Here is a 27,853-nt window from a genome sequence, read left to right on the forward strand (position 1 = left end):
TTCCTTCTTTTATGCATAAATGAAGGTGCTTAGTATCTTGCCGTATGTCCTAAGAGGTGTCACTGAACAGGTGTCACTAAATAGGAATGACAAAGGTGACTTGAGACAAAAGGATACTAAGGGATTTCTAATCATTCCTCCCTAATTTTCACAGCTGACTACATTGAACAGTGCCAAGTATGAGGAAAATGATAAATGTGTAATAAAGGTTGGCTTTCCGGAGAAGGTTTATTTTTGAGGTAACTGGAGCTGAAGCAGAGGGGAATTGAGAATTGACTAGATATAACGTAAAGAGGAAAGGGGGCAGGGGAGAGGCAATATTTCTGACCCTCCTGCCAGTAATATCAAGCAGCAAATGATCAAGTAAAGGTTGGCAGGCTAGCTTCTGTGTTGTAGGTTGCTTCATTGTAACTCTAACATCTTTGACATATCCTATCTCTCAAATCAATGAATGACTGCATTAGGCCTTCTGGTTCAACTTGGATTGGTTCCAAAAACCTAGGGGTTTCCATCTTGCTGCGCTATGATTTTTACTTTAAATTCCTTGGGGACTTGAATTAAGCTTTTCTTCCTGTTATGATAATGATATATTTTTTTTCCCAGAAAGGAAACTAGTTCACCAGTTAGTTTCCCCCTGAGATCATTTAGAGTCTCTGAGAAATACTGAGATTCCTGGACAATGAGACCTTATTTATAAATTCACCAGAAGAGGCAAGAGGCTGTTGATAAAATGAAAGTAAGTGTTATATATTAAGGGAAAATAATATCTGGCTTCCATTCACAAACATCCTTAAGAACTTCCCCTATCGTTTCCTGTGTCATCACAGAAAAGTAAAATCCTTAAGTAAACATACAGAAACTAAAGCCGGGGTGGGTGGGGGAGGAAGAGATTAAGGAATAGTTAGGGAGTTTGGGATGGACAGGTATACGCTGCTATATTTAAAATGGATCACCACCACGGAGCTACTGTCTAGCACAGGGAACTCTGCTCAGTGTTATGTGGCAGCCTGGATGGGATGGGAGGGGAATTTGGGGGAGAATGGATACATGTGTATGTATGGCTGAGTCCCTTTGCTGTTCGACTGAAACTACCATAGCATTGTTAATCAGCTATATTCCATTACAAAGTAAAAAGTTTAAAAAATATAGAACCCAAGAGCCATGAAATATCATTTATTTAAAGCAGGAGCATTCAAACTCCTTTATACTGTAGTATCTAAAAACTCGTTTGTTCTCCTGCTCTGGGGAATCTTATGCCACCTATCACTTTCCTACTTATTCAGAGAGATGTGGTGAGATTTTCATTCTGCTTGGGTTGGGATGAAACTTTTTAGAATATGTTGGTTTACTCATCCTCTCCTTGCTGAGGTATCATATTCCAAACTCTTCTGTATACTCGGTTGCTTTCTAGACTTTCTACCCCGTCCCATCCCATGATGTATCTCTTCAGCATCAGTACCAACTTCTTTTGTTTACTTATGTTTTATAACACATTTTGACCCCTGGTAGGGCATTACTCAGTAGTTTTATACCTTTATTCACAGTGCTGCACCTTTTGTATTATTTAATCTTAAGAATTTTTATTTTTGCTTTTGTAAGCATGATTCTTTCCATTATATTTCATCCCTCCCTGAAAACCCTGCTGCCACCATCCTTTTTAGCTTTAGCTTAGTTTTCCTCAGTTGTGTCTGATTCTTTGCTTTGCAACCCCATGGACTATACAATCCATGGAATTCTCCAGGCCAAAATACTGGAGTGGGTAGCCTTTCCCTTCTCCAGGGGATCTTCCCAACCCAGGGATTGAACCCAGGTCTCCTGCATTGCAGGCAGATTCTTTACCAGCTGAGTCACAAGGGAAGCCCACGAATACTGGAGTTCTTCCCTGGTGGATCAGATGGTAAAGTGTCTGTCTGCAATGCGGAATGCCAGGGTTTGATCCCTGGGTCAGGAAGATACCCTGGAGAAAGAAATGGCAATCCATTCCAGTACTCTTGCCTGGAGAATCCCATGGATGGAGGAGCCTGGTGGGCTACAGACCATGGGGTTGCAAAGAGTTGGACACGACTGAGCGACTTCACTAGTTTTCCTAGTCTTTTACCTTGTCAAATGCCACAACCATCTATTTTGGACATTTGCCTCCATTTCTATATTGTATACCTGTTTCCTAATTTTTCTTTGTTTATCTTTTATTACATGATATTACAAGTAATTAAAAATACATTTTCACTGTAAGACTTTTGACTATAGATAAAACAATAATACATCTTGAGCCACCAGTCATAGTTACTTCTCAAGAGGGTAACCACCAATGACTCTTTGATAAAAATTCTCTCTGGACATCTTTCTATGTATGAAACTAAGATTTGTGCACAGAGATATATGACGAAGTACTATTTCATCCTAAATGGTATAATGTTGTAATTCTAATACCTCTGACATATCCTATCTCTCAAATCAATGAATATTTTTCTAGGACTGGGAAATATTTCTAAGACATACTATTGTCCATTTAGAACTAACTCATTCTTTTGGTCTATAGCATTCCCAGGTGGCGATAGTGGTAAAGAACCTGCCTGCCATCGCAGGAGACTTAAGAGATGTGGGTTCGATCCCTGGGTCAGGAAGATCCCCTTGAGGAGGAAATGGCAACCCACTGCAGTATTCTCACCAGGAAAATCCCATGGACAGAGGAGCCTGGTGGGCTATAATCCATGGGGTTGCAAGGAGTTGGACATGGCTGAAGTGACTCAAAATACCCTAGTCTGGATGCTGTATAGTTTAGTCTCTACAAATGGACATTTAGATAGTTTCTACACTTTCTTCTATTATAAACAATGCCTCTTTGTGCATACGTGCCAGCATTTCATTAGGATATTTCTTAAAAATGGAATTACTAGGATGATGGCTATGTATATTTTAAATTTTGATAGATACTGACAAAAGACTGTACCATTTTACTCTTGAACAATATGTCAATGTGAGGAATGAAAAAAGAAGTCTCTTTTTGATTTGTATTTCCCAGATTACTAATGAACTGAGCATCTTCTCCAGTTGCTTTCCTAAAGACAACCATGATGGATTTGAACAGATTTCAGAATGGTTTATAGTAAAGGGTATAATGTTCAGAGGCCAGAGTTACACCATGCGCTCTGAGGTGTAATCAAAGGACTTTAAGTAATTTCAAGAGTATAATCAGTTAAGCCTTCTGACTTCAGGAGGTTGCCCAGATTGTTCCTGAATCTTCATAGGCAGGTGAACAAATTGCTGTTCAAATCCCCTAAAAAGGAAATGCCATGATTTGCCATCATAAGCAATTCTGATTTTTAAATGATCTCCTCCCCCCAGGACATTGTCCCATATGGCCAAACTTGATTTCTTTTGCTGTATTTTACTTATATCTTTTTACTCTATTTTTATGGGGTTGGGAACACCTGGTCACTATACTCTATCTGAAAGCTTTTCAAGTACTTGAAGATTATACTGTTTCTTATGAACTCTCTTTTCTCTGAATGAATAAGGGCCTTACTGTGTCCTCAAGGATCTTTTTGTCTAGGGTTCTAAATTATGTTGCTCTCTACATTCCTAAATCCTGTGAGTCCCTAATACAGAAAAGAGTAAAGAAGAAAAAGAGAGCCACAATCTAGCGAAAAATGCTGTCAATATTTTGGCATCTTTCCTTCTATTCTGTACATAATGTACTTTATTGACATATGGGATACAATTTTTAGTTTACTTTTGGACTTCCTGTATCTTCAGAACATTCTAGTATAAGTTAAAAACTCTTACTAGGCACTGTCATTGCAAGGTGATATTCCAAAATGCACCCTAGTTTATCTAACCATTCTGATGCTGTGGCACATTTCAGTTGTGGCTGATTTCTATTTTGAATAACAGGTATACTGTTTGGATTACCATTCTGTTTGTATGCCCCCTTCCTACAGCACATAGGATTCAGCACACAGTAGGTGCATAATATAAGCCTGCGGCCTTACACAGAGCCTGAGTAAGTTCTCGCCAAGGCTGAGATCATTCTTCTTCTCTTACAGAGATAATTACTATAAACGATCAAGGTCACAAGCGAAGCACAAAATATCACCAGTGTGTCCCTGAAGAATAAATAACAGGAGGAATTACCTAGAAGGAGGGTGAAGATTGTATCTCATCACTCCACTTGACAGGAGTTGCTAGAGACCCAAGAAGATAGGAAAAGAAGACTAGAATAGAACAAAACAACAGGCAACTGTGTTGACAGAGACTGGGTTTAATCCATATAATAGGGAAATCCAGATAAAGTTGAATATTTCTTAAATCCTTCTTAGGCAGGGGTGTGCTGTTTTGGTGTGCTAATTTGCTCCAGTTGTGTCCGACTCTTTGTGACCCCGTGGACTGTAGCCCACCAGGCTCCTCTGTCCATGGGATTCTCCAGACAAGAATACTAGAGTGGGTTACCATGCTCTTCTCCAGGAGATCTGCCCAAACCAGGGATCGAACCTGTGTCTCTTACATCTCCTGCATTAGCAGGCGGGTTCTTTATCACTAGTGCCACCTGGGAAGCCCCTTAGGCAGGGATAGCTGAAGATACATGTTTTCAGCATGGAAATGTTTCAAATTATTAAGCATTTGGCCCCGAGAGTAAAAATGGAGAAACCCTTTGGGCAAGCTAGCTTACAGCTGAGAATGGCCTGAAAAAGTGAAATATCCAGACAGGTGAGGATGCCTTAAGTTTATGTGTATTGTAACTCAGACTATTTAAAAACATACCTGTTATTTAATTTTAGCTGGTTACCTTTTGAGTTATGTGTGGCAGGTTGGTTTTATTTCCACTTTTAAAGGCATAAGCTAATAGCAATTAAGTAACTAACTACATGTCTCAGAAATGATTTTTCGATCACTTTTATTTTCAGTATACTGCTGAGATCAGAAGTCTGCTTCCTAGATAATTAGCACTCTCTTTTCTTCCAAATCTAGTTCTATTGAAAATATTAGGTTGAATCATATGAAAATGTCACATTTATAGGTCAAATATCAGCAATTTCATACAGTTCAATCTAATATTAGGGGTGGGAAAGAGGAGATGAGTAACCTGACCATTTTCTCCAGGCTAGTGTCACCAGCTACCTTTGCAAAAGGATCATAGGGTCAAGAAGTCAGAAGGAAGCTCTTACACTGATACCTAATATAAGCAAAAGGATGTCCCACCAGAAACGGAAACAAAGCAGCAAACCCTGGGCACAGTTCAGTTTTCAAGAATATTTTAAGTAGGCACATGTTTTCTTTTCATTGACAATCTGTGCCCTTGCCAAATCAGGATGATTGACACCCTTAATTTGCAGTTTCCTAAATTTCAAGAGGTTTTTAAAAAATTTTTGATTGCAATATAATGGTTTACCTAATTATTTTTTTCAAGTTGCAGTTTTTGATGTTTAATTTCAAAATCAATTTAAGACGTCTCGAGCTCCATTAATACACTGTGATATTGCTTCACTCATTTTCTTGCGAGGCACTTACTTAAAAAAATGCATCATCCTAATGATTTTAAATTACTCTACAGCGCACATACCAATTTATGACTATTACAAAATTTTACGTTTTTTTCCCAAAGCACTTCAGTTTTAAAGATGCTCTGTATTTGCCGATAGAATGAGAGAGAGTTAACTTTTAAAAGGACAGAATACAATTTGCAGTCTTTAAAATTCTCCACCCTTTCTCATGTAGAATGCAGCCTAAGTAAACAAATTCTGAAGTGTTCAATGGGCACATAAAAGAAGCATTAGGCTGAGGATATTATAAAATAATTTTCTTTTCATTCAAACTAATGACAGTATTCTTTATAAATGGATAATACATTGTGTGCATATGAACAGAGTGTGTGAATGTGTGCAAGTGGGCATGGGTGTGTATAAGTGGGCCAGCATGTGTGTTTGAGTGCATGCAGGAGTGTACTATGGTGTATTTCAGTATATGTGTGACTGTGCAGTGTGTTAAAGAGTATGTGCATGGATACAAGTGTGTTTAAGAATATGTGCATGAGTGTTGAAGTATATGCATGTTTGTGTAGCTGGAGCATGTTTGAGTGCGTGTGATGTTCTGGTTTAAATATGTGCTGAGAGATAAAATGCTATGCGCACTTTTATTGAGGTGGTCATTAGAGTGTGTTCCAGCCTCGGCATAGAATGGGGGAGATGCCCCCCAACTGTATCTATACCACATCTATAAGATATTTGAGTAAACATGTACACAACTTATACCTTGCTTGAAATCTGCAGGGGAAAAAAATAGCGACATTTAAATTTTGCCCCAGGATTTTGCACCTGGTTATATCAGTGTAATAGATGTAAATCAGCTGCCAAAGTTGGGAAATCTTCCTTCCCTGTTGCTTAAAAAATTTTTTTTTGATTACTTTATTCTCTCAGGATTCCTTATTCACAGTGACACATGTCACTTTCACAGCGATTGAGAATACTTTGAGATTGATATTTAAAAGATTGTAATTAACATCCATTTTCACTTCAGATCACCCTGAAAGATGTAGAGGGCGCCAGACATGTTTCTGGGATCAAACAGATGCCCATTCATGGATAATTTCCCTTTTGTTGGTTAAAGCATGCCGCTCTAGAAGGTAGAAGCCAAGGTCCCAGGGGCCAAAGCTACCATGTCATGAGGGCCAGGTGCAGCGCTAGAATCTCTGCAGACAATACTACATTTCATCTTCATGGCAACCTTGCAAGGTAGTGTTAATTCCATGTTTGAGATGAAGTGTTGTTGCTCAGAGAGGTTAAATGAGTTGCTTAAGGTCATGTGGCTAATTAGGGGTGAGGCTGGCATCACACTCGGCCTGTCTGACACTAAATTGTGTTCTTTGTACTACACTATGCTGAACCTTTATGATTGAATCTGAAAGTATGACCTTTACAGAATTTATATCTTCTCTCCCTGGGCCCGGGGTTTATTTGATTGCCTGCTACTCTTTGGCCCTCAACTGCCTTCTCTAATGATGCCTAAAAATTTGATTGATATCAAGTTCATATCTACCTTAGAGGCAATGAATAAATTCATGAACCATACTTCCAATGATGTTAAACGTCAGTATGTGGTTATTTCAAAGTATACTGGCTTGATTAAACTTGTTTTAGAAACTTTCCTGACTAACCATTATGTGCCAGGGATATTATACCCATTTTACAGACACAGACATTGAGGATTCAAGAGGTTAGGTAATTTGCTTAAGGCTAGATAAGTAGAACCTGCTGACTCTACAGTCCTGTTGACAGTCCTAGTAAGCCACTGGCTCTAATCAAGCCTCCTTTTCTTCATTTATAAAATGGGAATAACAGTATTCTCACTGCAGGACTGTTACAAGGATGAAAGGATATATATATATACACACACACACACACATATATATATATACACACACATACACTGAACATAATAGGTAATACAGGATAACAATTATCTGAGTCATTACAGTTAATGATGAGTATGGACTTTGGCAATAAATAGACCTAACTTCAAAGGTTCTGCCTTCAGCTGGCTACGTGATCTAAGGCACACTGCTGAATTTCTCTAGGTTTTCATTTCTTTCTCTATAAAATGATGATAATGTTCTACAGCACCGTTTCCCAAAGTGGTTCTAAAGAACACTTCTATCTCTGTAGGATATAAAGAAGCATTAAGCGTTTACTGATCAAAGTTTTGTGGGAAGCTCTGGTAGACAGCTTTCCTTATTGCAGGGAATTTTTAGAATCTATAACATGAGAATATGCTTGGTGAATTTTCAAGTGGAAGCTAACCCGTAGATTTCTCCTTTTAGGTTTTCACCATAGAATGTTTTTTGTTTGTCTGTAACATCTTGCATGAAAGAGTTGTATAGAAAATACTTTAGAAATACTGACTTGTCATGATGATTAAATGGATAATATTTGTAAAACATGTATATAGTGAGAGTTTAATAAATATAATATCGTTACTTATCTAGGGTGAAACAGATCACCAGCCCAGGTGGGATGCATGAGACAAGTGCTCGGGCCTGGTGCACTGGGAAGACCCAGAGGAATCGGGTGGAGAGGGAGGTGGGAGGGGGGATCGGGATGGGGAATGCGTGTAACTCTATGGCTGATTCATATCAATGTATGACAAAACCCACTGAAATGTTGTGAAGTAATTAGCCTCCAACTAATAAAAAATAAAAAAAATAAAAAAAATGTCATTATTATTATTACTATAATCATCATTATAGTCATTAATGAGCCCCACCATGGTACAGATAACCCAGGCCAGAAAAGTTATGTCTAATATACTTCTAGAAGTAAGGGTCTGGCAACTTTGCAGACAGAAGTTTTTGTCTGTCAGATTAGGGTGAACTGATCCAGTGTTGGTAGACACTTTAGCAGACAATATACTACATAATAATTACACTGGGCATATCTATCTATATAAAATAGAATTCTCTGAGTCACCAAAGTGTTCTTTGAGAACCAGAATTTTTCTGGTACACCCCAGGTCGGCATTCCAAAACCCTGCTGTTATATTGTCTGTTTTGATTGGTTTTAACATATTAATGAGATCTTGTATTTAACACAAGTATCTTCCCATACATGAGAGTTTTGCTCTTTCCCCATAAAAAAACAATAACAACTATAAAACTTGGCAGAAGTATGGTGAGCTGCTATTGAATGTCTGATGTATATACTGGACTGTCTTCCTTTCCATCCTGATTCAGTTCCCTGACAATCTGGAAATGATTTGCCTTTACCCTTGTATATCTCCTGTTTTCAATGTGCACACAAGTTTGCTGAGATATATGGCCCTTTTAAAATCGTCTTTAAACTTTTATCCATTCTATGCTCCTTATTGTAGAATTAATCATATTTTCAGAGTGGAATTCTAGGATGGTGGTAGATACTACTGCTTTCTACCAGAAGTCTTCAGGGACCATGTGGGTTGCTTCCCCATGAACCAATCTTTTAGAGAGAGATATATTTTTAGAGGGGGATGTATTAACCCAAAAGGAAATTTCTTCACACTTAAAAAATGTATTTATGTACCTAACCTGCTGGTACTGAAGAGGAGGCTGTGGGATAAATCCACAAGAAACTTTATCTGTATCTAGCCTAGAGGCCAACATTATAGATTTTATTTGCTATGTAGGATTATTGACTAAGATTAGCTCCTCCTTTTTCACTATTTTGCTTAGATGGATATTATGACAAAGGCAGAAATGAATAATTTTGTCACTATTTTGACCCCTGATATAGTGTTCTTGAGCTTTTTAGCATTTATGTTTGGACTAACAATGTCTGAAGGCTGAGAGGTTTGCGATGGACTGAGAGCTTTCATGTTCTATTGGTAATCCATTGATTCCCAAGGACCATTTCAATCCTTCCCTCATGGGCCTCAAGTGAAGGACATCTTCCATTATGAATGAGCTGATGATAATTAAAATGGACACACTCTCTGTCTCTAAGTGTCCTAATATCTGGCTTGCCAAGAATTATGGATAGAGAAAAACAAACAATTCTGGCCAGGTTAATGTGGTGACCTTCATAAATAAAAAGAGGCTGTTGGATTTTTATCAAAGTCAAGTTGTGTTTATGAAAAGCTTATTGCTAAGTTAAAAAGCCAGATTTAATATGACCTTGTGGAAAGATCTGAATCTGATTGTTTCATCCTGTAAAGAGGCCAGGCTCTGTGGTATACACAGAGGTTTATACATGGTATAAACTTGGAGAGCGAGGTCATGGCAGCTCAGATGACAACTGACAACTTGGTGATCTGAGTCACCTCTGTCTATGTTTTAGTAATTCCCCCTTACAGAGCACACATGATTTTTTAAACAATCAAGCTAAATAAAGCATCTGAGGAAGATTTCATGGCTGAAGAACCACCCTAGAGACACTCTGAATGACAAGCTCTAATCTGTGCCAATTTGCTTATTATCTACAGGTTTTTCAGTTGGACTCGGGTGTTCTAATTCATTTTATGACATAAAAACTTATTCAACAAAGTTACAAACCTATTGCTTTATTAAACATTTTATTTAAAACATACATTGGTTTCCTTCTTGAGAGGTGGAATGTCTGGACCTTTGAGGCCTGTGTACTATACACAAATAGATTATCACTAGGCATTTAATTATGCTACTACTGTCCCACATTTGTATTCTTTATCATATTTTGCAGAAATTTGAGTATAATGATTTGATGCTTCTCCTGTCTTAGGAAATATATGCATTCATTTATACTTCTTTCTTATGCTTTTATTGTCATAAACCAGAACTGGATTTATGGTTACCCTTGGTGTCTTAATACTGCCAAAAATGACTTTCGGTCAGTTATACTAAAACCCAAATAATCATTTTTGGTAAACCTTTTCCACATATAGCTGACTTTGTCAACAATCCTATACTACAAAGTACTTATTCAAGTTACCTTGGTATCTGAATATATTCAGTTTAATTTGGAAAATACATTTAGTTATATTTTCCAGGTTAAACTTAATACTGCCATATGCCACAGCAGTGCTGTCCAATAAAATAGAAAGTGAGCCTCAAATGCAAGCCACAGATGCAACCTTAAATTTTCTAGTAGCCACATTAAAACTGCAGGTGAAATTAAGGTTAATAAATATATAGTATCTAACCCAGTAAGTCCAAAGTATTATCACTTCAATATGTAATCAAAATGATAACTAATAAGGAGATACTTTAATTCATTTTTCCATATAAAATCTTGAAGATGATCTGTAGGGAAAGTGTCTCACTGGTCTCAATACAAAGAAAGTTTTATTTCCATTGAGCTATGGGCTTGGCTTTATGTTGAAGACGTGGTGAGTCACACAACTGATCATGTTGCCCTGTTGTATTATTGGAAGGTTGAATGCTACAGTGAAATTTGATGTTATTTAGCTGTTCACATGGCTTCCTTAAACAAAGATTATATTTCTTGGCTTCCTTTGCATCTAGGTGTGGTCACATGACTTAGTTACTGGTCAGTGAGATATAAATGAATGTTTCCTGGAGTACCATAAATGAAATCTCCTTAAAAGAGAGCAAACAGAGGCTTTCCCCCTCCACTCTTTCATCTTGTCTGGAATGAAGATGTGATGACTGGAGCATTGGCTGCCATTGTGTACAATGAGGATAAAAGTCCCATCTTAGGGATACTACAGGTGTGAGTCAGAAGAATCTTTTTGGAGTCATCATCTAAGCCTTGGTCTGCCTACCTCTAGATTTCTTTTGTGTGAAAGTAAGGTCACAGTTATATCTTGTTTAAGCTACTCTTTTATTTGCCTCCCCTGAGGGAGGTATTTCCTGTCACTAAACCTAATCTTAGCAGACAGACCAGGAATATAAATTTTCCTTGAATGTGATTTTATGATGAAGAGCAGGGCTTAAAGGGAGTAAAAAGATAGAATAAATGCTTTGCACCTAACTTTTCAGTGAAACATCTGTTCTACAAACAAAAAAATAACACCACTCAGGTGGGGATAAAAAAATGTAATGACTTTGGAATAGGAAGAATTTTCATACTCCTTTAAATTAATTCAGCTTTACCATGTCTGAAAATGAATTCTGTGAGACAGCTACTAATTTATCTTCTACTTACAAAAGATTTGTCTTTGAAATGTGTCTTTACAATGAGAATTGAAATATAATGACAATAATGGCTACCATTTATTATTATAATCTAATGTCTACTATGGGAGAAGCACTATGTTAGGTGTTTCACAAATATTATCTCATCTAACTCTTACAACTACCCTAACAAAGTAGGAATTATTTCCCCATTTTATAGGAGAAGCTCAGAGAAACCAAGTAACTTATTCAAAGTCACATAATAACTTAGAGGAAGAGCTGGGATTTGAGTTCATTTCTGTCTGACTTTTCTATGCTGAAACTCTGACAATTTTCATAACACTGTTTCCCCCCTCCCCAACACTGGCTCAGATCACTTTCATCAACCTACTTCTCCCCTTAATCATAACATTGTGATAGTCAAGGGAGAGATAGACTCTGGGATCCTGCCCTGTGTATATATTCACTGCTAATTTTCCTAGAGATTCAGTGGAAGTGATGACAATGGAAAGGTAACATCTCTTGAATTTGAACAAGGCTCTCTTAACGGTATATTAGACAAAATGTCTAAGCCAGAAATTGAGAGTTGTCTCTTATATTAACTGTATACCTAATCAGCTGCATGACCTTATGCAAATCATTCAACCTTTCTGGGCCTCAGTTTTCTTCTATAAAAGGAAGGACAAAACTAGGTGATCTCTAAGATCTAATCTAGTGTGAATATTCTATGATTATGTCAAGTCTGTCAAAGAAGAAATAAACAAAGACAGCTGGAAATGAAAGTAGGCAGTATCATTTAGAATGCTTTAACTTTCATTGTTTGACATGCACAATTCAATTTTAAAAGTGAATGGACCTACCAGAAAAGTGCGGCAAGCTGTCTCTGATTGTTTAAATTGTTTACTCTTGATTCCACTGTTAATTTTCACTCCTATGGCTTCAGCAATATATTTTTTTCCCATTTATTTAAATAACAAAAATTTATTTATATAAATTTAAATAAAATTTATTCATTTTATTTTTGGCTGCATTGGATCTTTGTTGCTACACACAGGCTTTCTCTAGTTGTGGCGAGTGATGTGGCTACTCTCGCTAATTTTGGTGCTTGGGCTTACTCTGGTTGCAGAGCACTGGGCTCTAGCGCACACAGGCTTCATTAGTTGTGACTTGCAGCTTCTATAGCATGAGCTCAGTAGTTGCGGTCCTCAGGCTTAGCTGCTGTGTGACATGTGGAATATTCCCAGACCAGGGATCGAATCCAGGTCCTCTGCACTGGCAGGTGGATTCTAACCCACTGTATCACCAGGGAAGTCCCAGAAATATCTTTTGAACAATAGTTCTCAGAACACTCTTTTAAAGCTCACTAGCTGAACCATTTTTCTAGCTGGAATAAACTCTTCTAGGTTTGTTGAACTCTAATGTGTTTACACATAACCCAGTAGAAAAAAATTCTTGATTTAATTGCAACTTAAATATTTTTCTCCACTTAAAGTGAAAATTAATTTTAATTATTAATTAATTAAAATAATCTAATTAATAATTTAATTATTAATTAATTTAAATAATTTAATCATTAATTAATTTAATCATTAAAAATAAATTGAAATTTGAATTTAGCTGAAAAACACATTTTACAGATGTATAAATTGAGATCCATACTGACTGGTTAGTCCAAGATTACGTGGAGAGTTAGGGCTGTGCCAGGACATCAGAGGCATCAGCTGATCTTGGTAACCTAGAGTTTTGGTGAGGGTCCAGAGTGGGAAACAGATTGTTAGCTGAACCTTGGGTCTGTACAGGATCAGGGATCCATATTCAAACCAATGTAGAAGCAAATGCACCTTGCAAAAATAGATTAGAAGAAAATGATCTGTCTCAGGCTTGGGTCTGAAGATGTTCTTCATGGCAACTAGTTAAGTTTCATGTGGGTTTGGAGCCTGAGTTTGTACTAAATGTATGGTCCCAAAACTGTAACTTGAGATTTTTAATTTAAGCTTTAAATTAGTACAAATAGTCATCATGTTGTACACCTAAAACTAATAAATATTGTAAATCAGCTACACTACAGTAAAAAAATAAAGTTTACCCTGGTCTGTAATGCAGACAACTTCCTGTGAGAAACAAACATAAATCTTCCCCAGACTTAGAATTTCAACATATTTTAACCAACTATAAAAAATTAACAGAAGTAAGAAAGCAAGCCAATCATATACAAGAGTTGACAGAAACAAGAAACCATAGATCCAGACCCACAAAGCCTTAACATGATCTATTTATCAGATATAGCATATAAAATGACTATGTTTAATATGCATAAAGAAAATAGTAGATAAAGACAGGATTAAGGAGCAAGAAATTGCCAAAAATTAATGAGGGATATTTGAAAAACAAACTAAATAATTTTAGAAATGAAATCACTAAAATTTAAAATTTAATGGAAGGTTTAAACATCATAATAAACACAGCTGAAGAGATATTTCATGAGCCAGAAGACAAATTTGAAGAAATTGCCAATAAAACAACAGAGAAACAAAGAAATGGAAAATTGGAAAAAGCATAAAAGACATAGAGGCCAGAGTGGGAGAGTCTAATGGAAATTCCAAAAGGAGGTTAGCAGAGAAAGTGTGAAAATCAAAATTCAATGAGATAGTGACTAAATATTTTCTATGATTTATGGAAGACATGGATTCTTATATTCAAGAGGCTCAGCAAATCACAAGCAGGATAAAAACAAGATTAATCCACACTGATCTTTAGGATAAGACATTGGGTTGTGAATTCTATTGCCAACCCCAACGCTGAAGCACACACAATAAAGTAACTTTCCCGGGGTCTCATAGCAGATTAGTTCCTTCAGCTATAAAATGAGGAAACATTATTAACCCTGCTTACACCTTCACGATGTTATGAGAATAAGAGAAACCTGTTTGCTAGGTTACTGGGAATGTGGAAGTATAAGTCAAGTTATTACCAGGTGAAAAATGTATGGCCCTTCTTTAATGAAGGACAAATCGCTGTCCTTCGTATGCCTCTTCTTCTTTCCAATGACTCAGAAGATTGAAAGTGAAAGTTGCTCAGCCGTGCCTGATTCTTTGCAATCCCATGGACTATACAGCCCATGGAATTCTTCAGGCCAGAATACTGGAGTGGGTAGCCTTTCCCTTCTCCAGGGGATCTTCTCAACCCAGGGATCGAACCCAGGTCTCCCACATTGCAAGTGGATTCTTTACCAGTTGACCCACAAGGGAAGCCCAAGAATACTGGAGTGGGTAGCCTATCCCTTTCCAATGACTCAGAAGAATACATGTAAAGCAAATCTCTGGAAAGTTTCTAGAGGTAGTTTTTATTATCAAAGCTCAATATGCAATCCACACGCTAATAATGACCCCAGATTATGGCCATAATAATGAATGGGGGGACTTCGTTGGTGGTCCAGTGGTTAAGAATCCCCTTTCCAACGCTGGGGATATGGGTTTGATCCCTGGTAGGGGAACTGAGATTCCACATGCTGTGGGGGTGGCTGGGTCCACACGCCACAACTACTGAACCCAGCACACCCTAACTAGAGAGTCTGTGCACTGCAACGAAAGATCCCAAGTACCAACCCATGCAGCCAAAAATAAATGTAAGTACATGATTGACTCTGTGGGAGAAGGCGAGGGTGGGATGTTTGGAGAGAACAGCATCGAAACATGTATATTATCTAGGGTGAAACAGATCACCAGCCCAGGCTGGATGCATGAGACAAGTGCTCGGGCCTGGTGCACTGGGAAGACCCAGAGGGATCAGGTAGAGAGGGAGGTGGGAGGGGAGATCGGGATGGGGAATACGTGTAAATCCATGGCTGATTCATGTCAATGTATGACAAAACCCACTACAATATTGTAAAGTAATTAGCCTCCAACTAATAAAAATAAATGAAAAAAAAAGAAAAATAAGGCTTTATTTAAAAAAAATAATGAAATGAAGAAAATGGCCCTGTCAGTATTTGGAGAAACAATTAAAACCAATGGATAAATGCAGGATGTCTTTATCACAGGAATGAAAGTATCTTTCAGTTTATGGGGGCGGGGGGGAATGTATGGAGTGCTCTTTAATATCTCCAATCATTTGATTTTGCACAGGATTGGAACAACTTATTCTGATCCTTCTCCATGTCTCGGCCACTGATTTTGCACAACTGAATTCTGGCTTCCTTCGAAGTCTCTCTCAACCATCTCTACTAGAGACCCTTTCTACCTTCCTGCCCACACCCACCCCCCCCTACCCCGGCTCAGACCAACCCCCACCCGCAATGTCAGAGAAGCAGGCCGCAGGTCAGACTGTGGAGGGGAGCACCCAGGTGGCCACCTTTCCTGCAAGATCTCACCTACAGGGCCAAACACATCTTTTAGACTACACCCTTTTCTGGGTCTATTTCATTCTATGCAGATGAACATGAACTGAGAAAAATGCCAAACAAAATGAACTTGGAATTCAGAAAAAGTATGGGTGAATGAGAGGAATGCATTTCATGGTGCAGTACAAAATTTTTCTGGTTTGTTTTGATGCTCCTATTGGTCTGTCCAAATGCACTCCTTATTATTAACTGTACTTGAACCATGTAAATAAGCATGTCTCCTCACACTCAGGCTTACTTAATTACATTTTCTTACCTCACAGTTGCCACCTTAAATATATGTCCCTGGTTTGAAAAACAATTTTAAAGCTTTAATGTCCTGGAACAGTCAGTGGAGTTAGCTCAGATTTACAGAGAGGGAGCTGCAAATTTACCTCATTGTTCAAACTTGTCAAATTGTCAAAAGTTTCACTGGATTTTTGCATTGCAGTCTGCTAATGATGGCAGAAAAGGTATGGTTTTTTATCGCCTCAGAACAAAATGTAAAAGATGTGTTTTGAAAACATTTGATATTTGATGTGCTTTAAATCACTTTACTATACATGTATATAATCTTATGGCTATTAAATGGACTCTCTTTGATAAAGATAAGGTATTTTTGAATCTGAGAATTTGTGGGGGGGTTGATTTCTATTTTCACTCAAGATGAAAAAACTTAGGGGGTGTCAAACCATCTCTGAGTAGGATGAGTTGCTAGGAAATCATGATAATAGTATGATTTTTTTTCCATTTCATATATGCCTCCCAAAAATATTTTTGTGGATTCTTACACTTTTAATCTGACTTGAATTCTATTAAGGATGCTTTTGGGGTTGTATTTCTTGTGCCACAAATGAACAGCACTGACAGATTCCGCAAATCTACAGTTAATGTTTTTACCTCACTGTGGTGTTAATGGTGTAGCCACTATGTTTCAAGCAGGGGTTTATTTTGTCTGGTTTTTTTTTTTCCATTTATTTTTATTAGTTGGAGGCTAATTACTTTACAATATTGTAGTGGGTTTTGTCATACATTGACATGAATCAGCCATGGATTTACATGTATTCCCCATCCCGATCCCCCCTCCCACCTCCCTCTCCACCCGATTCCTCTGGGTCTTCCCAGTGCACCAGGCCTGAGCACTTGTCTCATGCATCCAACCTGGGCTGGTGATCTGTTGCACCATAGATAATATACACATTTCGATGCTGTTCTCTCCAAACATCCCACCCTCGCCTTCTCCCACAGAGTCCAAAAGTCTGTTTATTTTATTAAATCAGTCAAATCAGAATCACCTTAAGGTTTACCCTTTATTTCTTCCAGAATAGAAAAAATGACTTTAAAATAAACTTGATCAGAGGTTGTCATACTTTGAATGCAAGTTAAAAATAATTAAGCCTACATAGGAATTAGTCATAAGCCTTTTTGTCCCTGTATGCTAAAAAGCAGTATAAAACTTCCCATCATGTTTCCGTGACTGATTGTCTATATTTGAGCTTTTCAGTCCGCAAAATTTGTTCATTATAATATATTAACATTGTTTGATAACTAGTAGAGACTTTTCTTTTGTGAATTAGCTACAGCTCCTAAGAAATTCAGGTGTGTGTCCCAAACTGAATAGACAAGATTACCTGCAATCCTAGGTTCCTAATCTGGGTACACTGATTATCTCTTTTCTATTGGAGATACTTAATTTCAGTTACTTTATATATGAGTGGATTTTTCTCTTCAGTGGCATGATGAATGACTATATAGTTGTGCCCGTAGCATGTACATTCTGTTTTGAACAAAGCTTCTTTATCAAATGGCATGTACAACCCTGCTGTTACTGTAATATCTATAGGAAAAATACAGTGTACACTAATCATTTCAAATGGCCTACTCAATATCTGGAAATTGCAGGAAAGTGATGCATTGTATGTGATAGATATATAAAATCAGATGAAAACCTTTTGATTATTGGCACTTTCAATAAAGGGGAAAACGAATAATGTTCTAAAAGCATATGATACTTGTATAATCAAGGAAAGTTTTTCTAGCAATTATAATTATATGAGCCTTTTACAACTTCCTCCTCTAATTACCTGTTTTATTAGTAGATGCATATCACCATCCATTAGGGAACACTTAAAAACATAACAAGACATTGTTATATACACACATGTTTATGTGTGTGTGTACATGTGTATCTATACAAATAGAGGTAGATTCTCAAACAAAATGGTCTATATGTCAAAGTGTGGATTTTGTTATAACGTAAACAAAGCTATTTGCAATTAATATTTTCTCACCATAAACAATGTGGAGTTGAGAGTTTATGAACTGTATCCACAAACCATTGATAATCAGTGTCAACAGCTCAATATACAGGCTAAAGAACCATATATCACAGTGTTGAAAAGGGCCTCAAGAGCCACTTGGCTAATCTTCTACCATTGCAAAAGTGAGGCAGCTGAGACTCAAAAATGTTAAATGAGTTACTCAAAATCACTATGCTGTGAATATACACACAAGCACACATGAGCACAGTCACACACACACTGTCATCTCTCCAATGGACAAAATGGCCACATGGCCTGAAAACAAATATCCTTATAACAAAGCCTTATGGAATCTTCACCCAGAACTACAGATGATTCCTGTTATATAGCAACTTTGTATACACACACTCACACACACATATAGCTTCCCAGGTGGCTCAGTGGTAAAGAATCTGCCTGCCAATGCAGAAAATGCAGGAGAATCGGGGGTTCAATCCCTGAGTTGGGGAGATCCCCTGGAGGAGGGCATGGCAACCCACTCCAGTATTCTTGCCTGAAAAATTCCATGGACAAAGAAGCCTGGCAGGCTATGGTCCATAGTTCAGGAATCCTTCAGGACCTGATGTTCCATCTCTCGAGCTGATTAATCCAGTTCTAAGATCCAGGATAATGAGAGGGGATCATGGTAGAAAGGACAGAAACTGTCCTCTCTTTGTGAATGCTTATCTTCCATAAATTTCACAGTCTGAGAGTAATAATAGATAGAGTGGCTCACAGGAAGTTTCATCAAGAAGAAAGGAGGACAAAGCTCTAAATTCTGCTTTTATGCTCCCCCTCAGAGACTATGAGACCAGGAGGAGCCAGATTTTATGAAAGAAATGTAGTAGATGTGTTTTACAAAGCTGAATTTTGAAGCTGGGGCCAGTATCTTCAGTACAGGGCTAAATGTATTACTGAGATTTCATGGCAAGGAGTTCTATTTTAAGGGAGCATGATTTGACCTGCAGTATATCCAAATCTAAACTATGCTATAAGAAGCTTCTGTTGTATTCCTCTTGAGGTGTTTTTTAAAGACTAATGAGTTAACCTTTGTGAAGTACCATGAGACCTCCAGGTGAAAGAACCCTATATCAAGTATCCATTCAGTGCGGCTAACAATACTCAGTATACCTAGAAAACAGACTGAAAATAATCAGTAAACCATTCACTGCAGTCCCCTTGATATCAGAGCAACACAGTTAACATGCTAACAGCTAAGCTTCATGCGCTTAGAGGAAGAGAATGATCAATGGCAAAGAGCATATCCACCTTTGAAATGACATGATCCATTATAAGAATCAGATGTTAAATTGCTTCCTGTACTGAGCATACTCAATTAAAAGTCTGCACAGTGAGATCATCTCGATGGTTAAATATGCTCTGTGGGAACAACCTTTATGGAGCTTAAAAATCACAGAAGGACTATTCCTACCATGACACCGGAGATTCGGAAGGCATTTCCTTTTCCTATTTTTCAAGTTGGTAGTTTTATTAGGAAGCTTTTTGCTTGAGAGACTGCAGAGTTGGGGGGCATACATATTCACCCTTTTGCTTCTCTGACCAAGAGGTGCTTCTAGTGTTCTTTTTCCATTGCATCCAGAATGGATGGATGTGACTTTAGTCCACATTTTAATTTGAAAGTGAACGTGGAAATTGCTCAGTTGTGTCTGACTCTTTGCAACTCTGTATAGTCCATGGAATTCTTCAGTCTAGAATACTGGAATGGTTAGCCTTTCCCTTTTCCAGGGGGATCTTCCCAATCCAGGGATCGAACCCAGGTCTCCCACATTGCAGGTGGATTCTTTACCAGCTGAGCCACAGGGAAGCCCAAGAATACTGGAGTGGGTAGCCTATCCCTTCTCCAGCGCATCTTCCCAACCCAGGAATTGAACTAGGGTCTCCTGCATTGCAGGTGGATTCTTTATCAACTGAGCTATCAGGGAAGACCTGATTCTAATTTAGTCTACTTTGAATCCATGTTATATCTGGACAAGAATGCACTTGATATTTGATGCCCTTCATCTTCTAGAATGTTCCCTTTTCCATAAGCTAATCTATTCACCTGAGTCCTTGCTCCTTGTCTAACTCTTCCTTTGGTGGGGGTGAGGGTGGAGGCTGAAAAGAAATGCTAGATGTGGGATGAAATCAACAGCCCTGCAAACAACTTTCAGGTTTGCAATTAGCCAGCTCTACGACCTTGGAAAAATAATTTAACCTCGCTAGTTCTCACTCTCCTCATGTTTCAAAGACTTGTATAGCTCTTATTCATTATTGACTCTCTATTTCCTCCAGCCAGACTGCAAGTTCCAGTAGTGTGAGAGTTAGCACATGGCCCACAGTAAGTGCTCAAGGAAAATCTGTTTATAGAATATTTCAGCAGGGCTTCTCTGGTGGTCCACTGGCTAAGACTCCGTGTTCCCAATGTAGGGGGCTCGAGTTCAATTCCTGGTCAGGGAATTAGATTTCACAGGCTGCAACTAAGACTCATTATCAGTCACCCAGTCTCCCAGTGTAGAAATCATAGTTAGTGATAATTCCTTACTCCAGCAGCACTTATATAGTAGCCACGTCCTGTTTCCTAACCTCGACCTAAAATACAATCTGTTATAAACCACGCAGTAGCTTCTAACTGTGTCAAGAAGAAATGCAAGTTCCTTAGTGTGGCGTGTAATCAAAACTCCCTGTGTTCTCATCCCTGCCCATCTCTCCAATTATATCTTCTGGATTCTTAGGTGCAGCCACACCCAATGACTAGTAAGTTGCCAAATGGAATATGTGGATTCACATTTCTTAGTTTAATTTATTCCTTCTTCCTGGAATGTTCTTGGCTCTCAAATCCACCCGATAAACATATAATCATCTTTTTAGTGTTCATTCAAGTGTTAAGACGTTTCCAAAGTCAGAAAAGGGAACCCTCCTACACTGTTGGGGGGAATGTAAATTGGCGCAGCCATTATGGAAAACAGTATGAAGATTCCTTAAAAAAGTAAAAATAGAGTTGCCATATGATCCAGCAATCCCACTCCTAGGCATATATCCAGAGAAAACTCTAACTTGAAAAGATACACGAACCCCAATGTTCATTGTAGCACTGTTTACAATAGTCAAGACATGGAGGCAACCTAGATGTTCACTGACAGAAGAATGGATAAAGAAGATGCAGTACATATATACAATGGAATGCTACTCAGCCATAAAAAAGAATAAAATGATGCCATTTGCAGCAACATGGATGGACCTAGGGATTGTCATCCTGAGTGAAGGAGGACATAGATTTGAAATAATCTATAGAGAACTGATCATAACAGACTTCAGAATGGATGGAATAACTACAGGAGAGTGCAAAATGAAGACAGAGGTTCAACTACAGAACTATGACAATGAAAAATGTGATGAAAAGCCCAGCTGTATGTTGTATATGAAAACTCAGTAAAATACAAGCCTAGGAAACGTGTGGAAGTCCCTTATGAAGGCATACAGATCTGACTTTAAGAAATACTACCTTAAGGTAAAGACCAGTAAGAACTCAGGAGTGAGGGAAGGGGGTAAAGAATTAGACGCTGATGTACCTGTTGAGCAGTCGGCTCCTGTCCATTTGGGATCGCAGCTGCACGTGCCGGCATCCAGGAGAAAGGTCCCGTGTCCTGAGCACTGCTCCTGACATATTGGAAGTGGAGTTTCACAGTTGACTCCTCCCCAACCAGTAGAACAGTGACATTCTCCTTTTACACAGATGCCATGGCCAGAACACATGGGGTCTAAGCAGTCCTCTGAAGGCCAGAAAAAAAAAAAGGCGGGGGGAGAGGGGGAAAGGTTGAAAGTGAACAGGTGTGGCCAGGACAGTGAGATACATTGATTTTCCAATATTACATTATTTTTGCTACTTTCATTAGGCAATACAATGACTCACATAAATGCTGTGTTTGAACCAGAATATTATCAACACTTAAAAACATGGTAGGCTACCATAAAGGTTGCAATCTAAATGTAGAAGAAGGAAACCACAGACACGTTCTATGAAATTATGAGCAGTGTGTAGCACTCCCACACAAGTGGGTGGGTGGACCAGAATGTGCCTTCAGTAGGGATTCCTCAGCTTTGCAAAAAAAAAAAAATCAAGAATTTTTGGTAAGTCATTCCCTGTCTTCTGAAATTGGAATTATAGCTCCCAGAAATGGCTTTTATTTGATGTGTCTAGAGGAGTTTTTATATATATTTAAGTTTGGATTATTTAAGGTATTGGCTGAGGTGACTGCTGTTTCATGGAATCATATAATATAACTAATTTTTTATAATCTCTCATTTATTCCTAAGAAGCAGTGAAAATGCAACATTTTAAACACAATTTAAAAATTCTTTGCCTCCTGGATTCTCTTTCTACCCAGACACTGTGACATAGTTTTCAGTGCTTTAGAATATCACAGACTCAATTATATTTGACTCTGATTCTGTGAAGTCTGGAAATTTTTGGACACATTCTAACAAATACTCTAAACTATTTCACAAGTAGATTTCTATGCTTGCCTTGGGGAAAATTATTTTGTGCTTTTAACTGAGTGACCACCCCACAGGAAATGGGAAAGTTGATGCCCAAATTTCTGATCTTCCTGTACAAATAAGATGAGACTAAAATAACCTAACCATTATGAGGATGTATGTTTTGAATTACTTTTCTAGCAATGGAAACATCACTGATACGATCTGCCACCATTTGCAAGACTGGCCTAGTTTTAGTGAGTAGCATGTGCCATGGAATGGGCTTCCCAGGTGGCTCAGTGATAAAGAATCTGCCTCCAGTGCAGGAGATGTGGGTTCCATCCCTGGGTCAGGGAAGATCCCCTGGAGGAGAAAATGGCAACCCACTCCAGTATTCTTGCCTGGAAAATCCCATGGACAGAGGAGCCTCAAGGGCTATGGTCCATAAGGTTGCAAAGAGTTGGACACAACTTAGTGACTAAATAGCAACAACAAATGTGCCATGGAATAGAGTTAAGTCTAACTAAGCATTTTATAATTAGTGTTATTGCCATTATAATTAGCCCATGATCTCAGGGTCATTAGCACAATGCTTTAATACCTGAGCTAATCAGCAAATAAATACCAGAAGGTACATCCAATTTGATCTATTCATTATTTGGAGGGAGAGGAAAAGTCTGTGTGTGTGTGTGTGTGTGTGTGTGTGTGCTCAGTCACTTCAGTCGTGTCCGACTCTTTGTGACCCTATGGACTGTAACCCACCAGGCTCCTCTGTCCATAGGGATTCTCCAGACAAGAATACTGGAGTGGGTTGCCATGCCCTCCTCCAGGGGATCTTCCCAACCCAGGGATCAAACCCAAGTCTCTTATGGCTCCTGCATTGGCAGGCAGGTTCTTTAGTGTACAATATTATTTCAGAAGGAGGTAATTTTGTTGCATCAAAATATAACAATTTTAATAAATAAAACAGTATTTAACTTAATATATGTTTATTTTTTTTAAGAAGATCACCTTCAATGACCAGGTACGTCATACTTAAGTCAGAGGCACAAAGTCATTTGACTGCAGGGACCAGGTGGGTTGCATATATGAATGAGATGGACTGGATTTCAGAAAACAGGGTGTGCTGGGAATAAGTGTCCAGTTTAAGGGAAGCTGCCGCTGTTGCTGTGTGTGTGTCTGTGTGTTGGTTGCTGAGTCATATCTGACTCTTTGCTCCCCCATGGGCTGTATAGCCTGCCTGGCTCATCTGCCCATGGGATTCTCTAGGCAAGAATACTGGAGTGGGTTGCCATTTCCTCCTCCACAGGGGATCTTCCCAACCAAGGGATGGAACCCAGGTCTCCTGCATTGCAGGTGGATTCTTTATTGCCTGAGCTACCAGGGAAGCCCAAGTTGCTGTTAATTGGCTCCAATCATTGCTACCATGTAGGAATGTGGGCTCAGGGTCACCAGATATTTTTGTTGCTCAAGAGAGGCCAGAATCTTTATGCAATACTTCTCTATTTTAAATTTTGCAAAATACATCACATTAAACAACAATGAAAACACCACCACCACCACTTACTGAAACAAACAAAACCCACCCATGCGCCCATTCAGCCGATGAGCTCCTGTTTGTGAAATCTGACTTAAAATATTTTTTTATTAAAAAATTTGTATTTGGAAAGTTTCTACATATAAACGTGGTACTCCTTGCTATCTTGGTTATTCTATAAATTTTCTTTGTGGCCTAGAAGGCAAATTGTAGCTAAGTCCTTTTTCAACTATTTACAAAATGTAAATTAGAACGGTCTAACTTAGGTTAAATGTTTTCCAGGGCAGATTGTAGATGTTGTAATAGACACCATTTTTTTTTTTTTTTTTTGGTGAAAACATGTGTGCATCTGTATAGCATCTGAATGTATAGCTTAAAGTAAAAACAGCTTCTAAAAGTAAGTCAGAAACTTTACTGCCTTGTCAAGGCCCAATGACATTCATATTGGAACAGATACAATCTTCACACCAAAATTCTACTACGGCTAATGGAAGGTGGAAAGCTAAACTCTTGTTTGCTCATGGAGCAGAATGAGATTAAACCCTTTAAAATGCTGTGCAATAGTCTTAATGAGCCATCTTTAAAAAGCAATTATAGTGCATTTTTAGCAATCTATTTCCTGAACAACAGTTGTGATGAGACCATCTCCCATGGTAATGGTTTAATATTATTTCTGAAATCAGTCTTATTTGAGGAATGTGGCATGAAAAAGGTCTGATTACTAGCAAACTTATTTTCCAATGTGTCTTCTTTAAATGATAAAACTACTGCTGTTTCGAAGTATGTTTTGTAAATGATAAAATTATTGGGCATGTATGTGTAAATGCTCCTTTGGGGTGAATTTTAATATAAAGGCATTGTCTGGAAACTCATTAGTGGTAAGTCTACTTCCTTAGGCAGGGAGGTCAAGTTTCAGCATGAGGTATATAAAAATAAATAGTATAAAGCAATAATAATAATGGTAATTACAAATCACTCCCAAAGAAAACATTTATGAAATGGTTCCAAATGTGCACAATAATATTATTTTTATTATGTGCTTTAGAGAAAGATGTAGCCTAGTGCACTCTGTAATAATGAAAGCATATAAATTAACACCTAAAATCATCATGATGGAAATTTTCATCATAAAACAGTGTTAAAATGAGGGGGGCATATGACATTTTCCACTACTGCTCTGTAAGGGTCAGAGGTATGGCCTCATGTTATTATCAGAGGCTGTCAGAAGAGACATGAACTCTCACTGTTCCATGTACTAAGTAGACATGTTATGCACTTATGGTTTGCAAAGACCAGTTACGTCTCTACTAGAAACACAGAATGACACCTTGGACCATTCAGTGAGAGAAAAGCCTGAAGCAATATATTAACACAGGGCTCTGACCTTCCTCGCATATTTCTCCTTTGTATCCTGGCACACAGATGCAAACTCCCATGATGCAGGTGCCGTGGCCAAAGCACGTTGGGTCAATGCATTGCTCTTCTGGAACGTCACACTCTGGCCCCTTCCAGCCGTTTCGGCAGACACAGTGTCCCTTTTCATATTCTCCATTCCCACCGCACAGCACAGGGCATGAATCTGAAGGTTGGCAAACGAACTTGTAATGTTCTCATAATGCTTGTAAAATCTCCAAAGAGCAATTCTCTATCGATTCTCATATAATATTTCTGGCAAAAAAATTGTACTATTTCTGACTTAGCCTTTATTAAATCGGCACGTGTTCATGATTACAAACAGAATTTCCCTCTTATGGGATTGGGGGAAAGATAAATTATAAAAACACCCCGAGTGAAGAAATTATTTCAAGCACTTGCTTTTGATACTCTTAAACAACTATCATCATCACCATCATCATTATTATAAGTTAGGATTTTTCTCTCTTTTGGTGTTTCTTCCTCAAGCAGATAAAATTCATACAACTAGGAGGGAGATATTCCTATTATAGAGTGCTGTCTTTCAAAAGTTGGGCATTTAGAGATTGGTACTGGACAATGTCTGTGCCTATTCCAGCTGTGCAGACCTTCATTGGAACCTTCACTCTGCTCTGTCATTCTTTGTCTTCTTATTAAAAAACTATGGAATTCCCTGAGGGCAGGGCCTATATCTCGTCTTATTCATTTTTTCCCATACCAGCCCTAACCTCTGCTTCTACCCCCAACCTCCTGAAGATCTATTGGAGAACTGGGAATCTAGCAAGTGCTATTGAATTCTCTGCTGAATAGAATTTAATCTAAAGAAACTGAGTGGCTGAGAAACCTGAGATGAAAGCATTAGCAGACTGAGAACTTTAAGAACACATTGTGAACAAGCATAGAGCATCTCTAAAGTATCGATAATAACTGTAAGCCTATGGGGAAAACCCAGCATGATTTACCCACAGCTTTTCAAGAATTAAACTATGGGCAAGTCTGGTTTAGTAAAGTTTCAAACTTTAACTTCTGCCTTCCCAGTCTTTCCTTTATAAGCTACTCAGCCAGCTGGTGACTGTCCACCTCTTCTAGTTTACCCTGGTTTGTATAAGTGGTTACCCAAAGTTCCTCCATTATAAATGAGTTTATGAAGGGAATAGAAGTACCGAGTTGGCCAAAAGGTTTGCTTGGGATTTTCCATAAGATGCTATGGAAAAACCTGAATGAACTTTTTGGCCAATCCAATATCATGGAGTTGGTTGCTTTCAGAGGATCCAGGTCTCAGTGGTTAGATAACCTTAGTTAAGTGATTTGACCTCTCTGATGTTATTTCTTTGCCCATTAAACCAGGATAATAGATCTACACCATAGGATTATTATACAATATATGAATTAAAAGTACCATAAAGTGTTTAGAATGGTGCCTGGCAGAGCAAGTGCTCACCTTTCGGTAGAGACCATCGGGGGTGTTGCTACTGCTACTATCACTCCTATCCCTCCGCCTCTCCCTATTGTTACTAATTCTAAGTTCTCAAATGACATCAAGTTCCCGAACCAATCAGTATAACAGGGCAACCTTACCTCTAGCACAGTCAGGTCCAAGGAATCCTGGGAAGCAGTGACAATGGCCAGAGATACATTCTCCATTTCCATTGCAATTTGTCGAACAGTCATCCATTATTTCTGTTAATAGAGAGAAAAAGAAGAAAAAAAAAAGAACAAACCTATAGGCTGTAGAGTCTCTATTTTTTTCTTTTCTTTTTTTTTTTCATTTATTTTTATTAGTTGGAGGCTAATTACTTTACAATATTGTAGTGGTTTTTGTCATACATTGACATCTATTTTTTTCTAAATTGCAAAAACGCTGGGCCTATAACAATCTTTGCCCTTTGCTGTCTACAAAGCACTTACTGTCTAAAGTCAGATGCCAAAGATTTCTGTAAGAGGTCACAGTACCACATTATTTAAAGCACCCTGGATTTGCTGAATTGGCTATTCAAGAGTGGGACTAAAAACCAACCTCACCTCTAAAGTGCATCAAGGGTCTAGATGAGCTGTATTCTTAAAAGACATTCATGATAAAGCTAAAAATGTACTAGGATTATAGGTCATTTCTCAAAAGCAAAAAGGGCTTTAAAATATAACCCAGAAAATGAAGTCTATTGTTTATTTTTCAA

General features: G+C 38.2%; 1 protein-coding gene across 1 annotated transcript in view; it reads right to left on the reverse strand.

Moving 5' to 3' along the window:
- TENM1 (teneurin transmembrane protein 1) overlaps positions 1 to 27,853 on the reverse strand; it is an 887,850-nt gene that overhangs the window by 246,341 nt on the left and 613,656 nt on the right. Inside the window, exons 12-14 of the mRNA XM_061137497.1 lie at positions 27,258 to 27,359; positions 25,651 to 25,845; positions 21,823 to 22,023 (exon numbers count right to left, since the gene is read on the reverse strand). Of these exons, the coding sequence (XP_060993480.1) occupies positions 21,823 to 22,023; positions 25,651 to 25,845; positions 27,258 to 27,359 (498 nt within the window). The remainder of the gene's footprint in view (positions 1 to 21,822; positions 22,024 to 25,650; positions 25,846 to 27,257; positions 27,360 to 27,853) is intronic.

The sequence above is a fragment of the Dama dama genome, chromosome X (genome assembly GCF_033118175.1).
Source record: "Dama dama isolate Ldn47 chromosome X, ASM3311817v1, whole genome shotgun sequence".
NCBI classification, from domain to species: domain Eukaryota; kingdom Metazoa; phylum Chordata; class Mammalia; order Artiodactyla; family Cervidae; genus Dama; species Dama dama.